The sequence below is a fragment of the Pteropus vampyrus genome, unplaced genomic scaffold (assembly GCF_000151845.1).
Source record: "Pteropus vampyrus isolate Shadow unplaced genomic scaffold, Pvam_2.0 Scaffold16, whole genome shotgun sequence".
Classification (NCBI taxonomy): domain Eukaryota; kingdom Metazoa; phylum Chordata; class Mammalia; order Chiroptera; family Pteropodidae; genus Pteropus; species Pteropus vampyrus.
The window spans coordinates 6,700,259-6,707,745 of NW_011888797.1; the positions used below are offsets into that span (position 1 = coordinate 6,700,259).

Below are 7,487 nucleotides of genomic sequence, written 5' to 3' on the forward strand. Positions count from 1 at the left end.
GCTTCTCCAGGGCACCATAGAGGTGGTCCGAAGTCATCCATTTACTTCCCTTCAGATGAGAAGCAAAGGAATCCTTATTCTTCGCTGCCCCGCACCACCACCATGTCCCAAGGCACCTTCCAAGATGTCCATCTGTACGCCTGTAGCCCACATGCCCAGCCACAGACAGGTCGGATTTGCTAGTCTAAGTATTATGAAGGTCACATATTGAAAATAACTTCAATTTGTTTATAGGTTGTCAGTACTCCTCATAAATATCCATCCGTCCACCCTGAGACCCGCCATTGGACGGCTCTGACTTTTGCTGTGTTGCATGGACATATTCCTGTAGTTCAGGTATTAACATATTTCCCTATCCACATCTGACCTTTAATTTTACCTCTTCCATTATGCAAATCTCTACCCCTCCCAGCATGCATATTCGCGAAGAGATTCATATTGGTTAATTGCAAATAAATATAGCATATTCATATCACATGAATGAAAATACCATGTATAATGATCTGTATGTCCTGGCTTTAACCAATATGAAATTATCATGTACCCACATGCAGCCTCACACACAGGGTGACCAACCTACAGAATTATTACTGGTTGCTCGGGGGTGGGGCCTGAGCTGTGGTTTTGCGGACTGGTTCATTGTATTTGTCGTAACATGAATATAAAACTTGGCTGATGTGAGACCTTAGAACTTCCCCTTAGGTGTGACCCCAGTGTTTGTGTAGAGTCTAGTGGTTTCCAAGCAGTGGAAAGAAGCATCCAAGTCACCAAGGCAACATTTCCTAAAGACTCTTGCTTGGATCCCAGTTCTTGAGAATGTTCTCATCCGAGGTCCTTTGGGCATATAAATGTGTATTGCTTGCACCTTTTCTGGCTGTTATAGAGTTGGTGTTCCATAAATAGCCATCCAGTACATTCTAGATCTTAAACGTGGTCTTCACTTCACCAGAAAAGAGAGATCAGCATCCAGGTCTGTGACCACACCTGAGCCCCCAGTGAGTGCCGAGCTTCGGGTCATCGAGAACTCACATCCTCTTATGTGGTCCAGGCCTCTGAGGATTATGCAGAGCAGGGAACAGTGTTACAGGGACCACCGGGCAATGCTGGAATCCTTGGTTGTTTCCTAGGTCATGGGAATTCTGAAGACAGATCCACAGTCATGTTTCAAGAAGCTGAATGTGTGATGTGTCACAGTGAGACCTGGCTTCTGTCTGTAGAACATCCTGCCCAGTCCATTCCTTGTGGAAGAATCTAAGAAGGGGTTGGAGGGTGGCCGGGCAGACACAGATGCCATCCCTTAGCATGCAGTGGCATCCCCAGCCTTTTAATCAGGAATCAGAGCATTGGGCAGCCAAGCAAACCAAACAGAAGTCAGACCACCTCTCTGCTGCAGGTGCACACGTCATGGAATGCCAAGTAGGCAGCCCCCTCCTGGCTGTGCCTTCAGGGAGCCCCGGATGGGTAATAAAGAAATCAGATCTGCCCCCATTTCACATCTGTGACAGCACATTCACTGTGAGTGAGGATCTGGCATGGACAGAATCTCAATTTTTAAGAAGCCCAGATACACAGAATGGAGTCCTATAAAGCAAAATTTCTACAGGCTCACTCTGCCACTTTATTCATTGATCCTAGTGGCTGGGAAACTCAGCATTTGCTGAACTGTTCTCAGAGCTATTTGGAGTGTTCTAGAAGGGATTCTTGCCCTGGTTGGCCCAGCTGCTCCCCAAAGTCCTTCAGAACGCCTGATTCTGTGGTCCTGAGATACCACGCTAATGCTCTCCGACCCGAATAGGGAGTCTTCCAGCACTCGGGTGCCATGGCCTCTAGCTCAGTGCTTCTAGAACGTTAACATACATGCAGATCTCCTGGAGGTCTTGTCAAAATGCAGACTCTCAATCAGTGGGTCTGGGGTGGGGCCTGAGAGCTAGCATGCCCAGTGAGCTCCCAGGTAACGCTGACAGTGCTGGTCCGTGGACCACGCTTTGTGTAGCCACAGGCTCTAGAAGACGCGAGAGGCTCTCGGTTCACCGTCAAGGTGCCATGGCTCTCCCCCCGTGCACGTGGTCACTGACCCGGAGGGAGAGCAGGGACATTAGAATTACTCCGATTTCCGCCACCCTTTTTCGGACACCTCCTCACTGTGTACATCCTTTAAACGTCTCAATGGCCGCTCTTCCTCCACAGCTCCTCCTGGATGCTGGGGCCAAGGTGGAAGGCTCCGTGGAGCATGGCGAGGAGAACTATTCTGAAACGCCCCTCCAGCTCGCAGCCGCCGTGGGTAAGAGCTACCGACCATCGCCCTGGCCAAGGGCCCCCGGCACCCTGGCCCTCGATGTGTCTGTGACTGTATCTCTGCTTTGTTCGCTTATAAAACCCCCTTCTCTGGGCTTGCAGGCAATTTTGAGCTGGTTAGTTTGCTGTTGGAGCGTGGTGCGGACCCCCTGATAGGAACCATGTACAGGAATGGAATTTCTACAAGCCCCCAGGGTGATATGAACTCTTTCAGCCAGGCTGCCGCCCACGGACACAGGTAGGCTAGGATGGGCCGGAGCCACAAGGTCCCAAGTGGTGCTTGTTAAAAATGCAGATTCCCAGGCCTACCCCAGACCCGCTACATCTCTGGATGTGGGGCCCAGAGGCAGTCCAGGCCCCAGCCTGGCCCGAGTGGCCTTAACTGCCAGCTTTCCGCGAGAGCCCACTTCACACAGCAACGCAGCCACTCCGACTGGCTCGTTGTGTCCTCTCTTGGCCAGCACTCACCTCACAGGGACTTCACACTTAGCCATCGTTGGTCGTACTACATCCCGTCTCTGAAGTGACATGAGAAGAATCCATTTAAAAAATAATAAAAACCCCTCATGTTTGGTTACTTCCCGTCTACCATTCCTTCAAGATCGACACCATCAGGTTTTACTACACATAACCCCAAGTACGGCCAGTTCCCTGTTGGGGGAGCACAGGCCGACGGTTAAAAGGGCAGAGCTCCAGAGCCTCCCAGATATTTGAGGAACACACTTAGCTCCCACTTGTCCTTGAGGAGACTCGGCCAGTTGTGCCCCCGCCATCTCCTCCATCCCCAAAACACAGTGCCTGCGATCAGGGCTGTGAAACCACCATCCCGGAGCTGTTCCCATCATTCCCTTGTCCCCAGCGACTTGTCCCCAACTTCCCCCGCCCCGGCGAAGCCCTTCCATCTCTGAGTGTCTTCCTCTCTGGGTTTATGATTGACAGGAATGTGTTCCGCAAACTGCTTGCTCAGCCAGAGAAGGAGAAGAGTGACATCCTGTCCCTGGAGGAGATTCTGGCTGAGGGGACAGACCTGGCGGAGACAGCCCCGCCCCCCCTGTGCGCCACCCGCAACAGCAAAGCCAAACTGAGAGCCCTGAAAGAGGCCATGTATCACAGCGCTGAGCATGGCTACGTGGATGTCACAATTGATATCAGGAGCATAGGTCAGTCTGGGCACCGTCTGCCGCTGGGCACGACACCCCTGCCCGGCTGTAGGTCTCTCTCTCCCTCTCTCCTACACACACGCACACGCACACGCACACGCACACGCACACGCGCACACCACGTGGGCCCACAGAACTTCTCATTTACTGGTTGAAGCACTTCCAGGCTAAGACACCCACACCGTCCCCAATGACAGCAGCATCCTGCCAGCCCCAAAGACCCGTCCTCAGGTCACCTTTCCATGATTCCCAGACTCTGGACCCCAGGAAGTCAGGAATTCGAATCACCTGGGAGCTTGTGTGAATACAGATTGCCAGGCCCTACACCCAGAGGCTCTGCTGCCGAGGGTCTGGACGGACAAAGGCCGGAATCTTTACGTTTAACAACCATCCCAGGTGGTTCCCAGCGGTTGGGGAATCGCTGCTCAGAGCACCCAAATGCCTGAAGCTGCAGCGGGGTTCACCCACTCAGCTTCCGGGGGCAAAGCCACTCCCAGGAAATGTTCAGGGTGGCTCCTCCTCGATGGAGGTAGCTCAGAGCCACCTCTTCTGAGCGTGTGGGGACCAGGCTAGCCCGGCCTTCATTAGTGGCATTAGCCCCCATATGGGAACAGCAGGACCTAGCCTCGCTCTTAAACACAGAGGGGCGGCATGTCGAGGTAGACTGAGTGCCTGAGAAGGGGTCTCCTGACGCCGTTCTGGAAATGGGCCTCTCTCGGAGTGGCTGTTTAGTATGTGGGACGTTTATGCCAGTGTCCCGAGAGCCTGTTTAGCATGACGATGCAACTTGAGACTGAATGGTCGGCTTGTTATACACAGTAGTGAGATGCGTGTGTTGTCTGCCTCACCACGAGAAGGGAGAAGCAGCTGCTGGAGAGGTTTCAATTAAAGCAGGAAGACCTGACGAAGTGACTGCAGATGGAAAGATGGTTTCAGCAGCAGCAATAGCCTCCCCGTCTCCTTATTCAGATATAAATATTGGTCCCAGGCAGCACGATCGATGGTGAAGCCCACCCGTGGGTGTCACCGGCTCTCAGCTCTCACCTGGGCACGGATGTGCCGTCCAGTCCTGGGCAAGACTCCGCCCTTGGCTGAGCTCCTCCGTGCCCAGAAAGCAGAGGGGGCTGTAGACAAATGAAGTCAGCACTCAGAAGTGTGTAATAGGTATAAGTCATGGTAATTCCAATATCCCACACCATAATTATACGTTGTAAAATGCAGCCCCTAATAACATGAGTAGCATGCGGAAATGGACACCCATAGTTGGGGGAATTGAATTATGACCTTTAATTTCAACTTCTGCAAGTCTTTAGGGAAAAAAACCAACACTGGCTCTATTCATCCCGAGTCTGTCTCTTGGTCTCATAATTTGCTAATGTTCTGGAGAAAGGCCAAGTTCTACAGAAAAACATGCCTTCTCTTCCGGTTGTTTTCTGCCTTGCCCTCTCCTCCCCGCCCCACCCCCACCCCACCCCCAGGTGTCCCGTGGACCCTGCACACGTGGCTGGAGTCTTTGCGGATTGCCTTCCAGCAGCACCGCAGGCCTCTCATCCAGTGCCTGTTAAAGGAATTTAAGACCATCCAGGAGGAAGAGTACACGGAGGAGCTCGTCACCCAGGGCCTGCCCCTGATGTTTGAGATCTTGAAAGCGAGCAAGGTATGAGGGGTTTGATACCATCGTGGGCAATGGCAAAGAACAAGGCTGGAGTTCAAAATCTTGGTGGTCCCTTAGCCAGATCCCTGAGGTCACGGCCTGCTGGCTAAAGCTGCTCGGGCAGTCATTGGGCAGGGGGCACATGTTTTGTTCCAAAGCACTTGGGACAAAGTAGAAAGACAACGTCTAACCCAGGGAACTTGCACGAAAACTGGGGAGATAATTAATATTCAACAGCCCTGACAGCAGCAGCCGGGGGCCGGGAAGAAGGGAGGGGCCTTTGCCAGGACGTGTGGGCTCCGGCCCACTCCCTGGCAGCTGTTCTGATCATGGAAGGTGAGGGAGCCAGAGAGGGAGCAGCGATAGCTCCCTGTAGGAAGGGGCAGTCTGAGAAGAAGGGCGCCTTCAAGAGTCCCCTTTGCTCTGATTTGGGGTTCAGTGGTGAACTCTACTGGTGAAATGTGGCATTGCACATCACGTCTACCTGGCATAAGGAAAAAAAGGTGAGAAATTGCCCGGGGCTGTAGTGTGAGGTCAGGCGTTCCCCAGGCATGGGTCCCATTCCTGTGGCCAGCTCCTGTGGGTTTATTTTGCTTTTCCTTTCCCAGGTACTTGAGATAGAAGCTTAGACTATTGATTTGAAACGTTTCCTTTTTTCCGATTTATGCATTTGATACAATATCCTCAGCTCTACTCTAGCGGTGTCCCACAGATTCGATTGTTTTAGTTTCATTCAGTTCTGTGTACTTTTTATTTCCCTTGAAACTTCCTTTTTGACTTATAGATTCTTTAAAACTGTGTTATTTCATTTCCAAGTGTTTGGAGATTTTTCTGTTATCTGTTATTGATTTCTAGTTTGATTCCATTATGGCCAGAGAACACATTCTATATTATTTCAATCCTTTTAAATTTTTGAGATTTTTTTTTTTTTTTTGTATGGTCTGTCTTGATGTAGGTTCCACGGGCACTGGAAAAGATGTGCTTTCTGCCCTCGCTGAGTGGCGTGTTCTGTAATCATCGATAAGATCCTCTTGGCTGATGCTGTCGTTGAGTTCTAGATCCTATAGATTTTCCGTCTAGTTACTGTATCAGTTGAGAGAGGGGTGTTACAAGTCTCCAACTATAATTGTGGATTTGTCCGTTTCCCCTTTGGTTCCATCAGTTTTTGATTGACATGTTTTTCAGCTCTGTTGTTTGGTGTCTTAACCTTTTTGTCATTATGCAATGCCCCTCTCTGCTTCTGCTAATTTTCTCTGCTCTGAAGTCTCCTTAATCTAATATTAATGTAGCCACTCCTGCTTTCCTTTGATTAATGTTTGATATTTTTTTCCATCCTTTTACTTTCAACTTGCCTACATCATTATATTTGAAGTTAGTTTCTCGTAAGAGGCATGTAGTTGGGCTTTTCATCCACTCTGCCAATCTCTTTTAATTGGAACATTTAGACCATTTATATTTTATTCAATTATTGATACTTGAGGGCTTAAGTCTGCCATCTTATTTTCTGTTTTCCGTGTGGTCTCTCTGTCTTTTGTTTCTCTTCTTTTTCCTGCCTTTCTGTGGACTACTCGAACATTTTTTAATTCCATTTTCATTTATCTGTGGTGTTTTTTAGTGTATCTCATTGTATAGCTTTTTCGGTGGTTGATTATTACATTATATATACTTAATATCGAAGTCTACTGCTGTCATCTTTTTACTAGTTCAAATGAAGTATAGAAACTTTACTTCCCGTTACCAAATGAAGTATAGAAACTTTACTTCCCGTTACGTTCTTTGACCTTCTCTCATTTATGACAGAACTGTCTTTCAATAGTTCATCTATATACATTTAGAGCCACATCAGATTGCTGTTATAATTTTTGTGTCAACCATCAAACATAATTAGGAAACACAAGAAGAAACAGAAAACCTGTTAGATTTGCCCGTATTTTTGCCAACCATGTTCTTTCTTCCTTCCTGATGTTCCAAAGTTCCCTCTTCTGTCCTTTCTTTTCTGTTTAGAGAACTTCCTTTTGCCATTCCTTTATGGTCGGTCTCCTGGTGACAGATGCTCCTAGTTTCCCTTCATGTGAGACTATCCGATTTCCCTTTTATTCCTAAAGGATGTTTTCACTGGTTATTATTTACTTCATATTTTCTTAAATCATCGTACCTTATATTACTTACTACCACAAATAGAAAGCCCTCATCACTTGCCGTGAATAGAAGGTGCATATCAAAATAAATGGGTGATGATTTAAAAGCGCTTTAAGTTCATGGTGTGTTCAATTGCATCTTGTACATAACTCCAGGGGGGTGTGTGATAGATGGGGGGGCTTCGCACTGACCTCGTGGAATCCCTCTGGGGCCGTACAACCTTTCCACGTCCTCTACCT

At 48.9% G+C, this 7,487-nt stretch overlaps 1 protein-coding gene across 2 annotated transcripts in view; it reads left to right on the forward strand.

The window, feature by feature from the left end:
• BTBD11 (BTB domain containing 11) overlaps window positions 1–7,487 on the forward strand; it is a 354,686-nt gene that overhangs the window by 323,152 nt on the left and 24,047 nt on the right. For both annotated transcript variants that reach the window (XM_023527347.1, XM_023527348.1), the window contains exons 8-12: window positions 235–336; window positions 2,188–2,281; window positions 2,398–2,533; window positions 3,235–3,455; window positions 4,934–5,112. In XM_023527347.1, coding sequence (XP_023383115.1) covers window positions 235–336; window positions 2,188–2,281; window positions 2,398–2,533; window positions 3,235–3,455; window positions 4,934–5,112 — 732 coding nt within the window. The remainder of the gene's footprint in view (window positions 1–234; window positions 337–2,187; window positions 2,282–2,397; window positions 2,534–3,234; window positions 3,456–4,933; window positions 5,113–7,487) is intronic.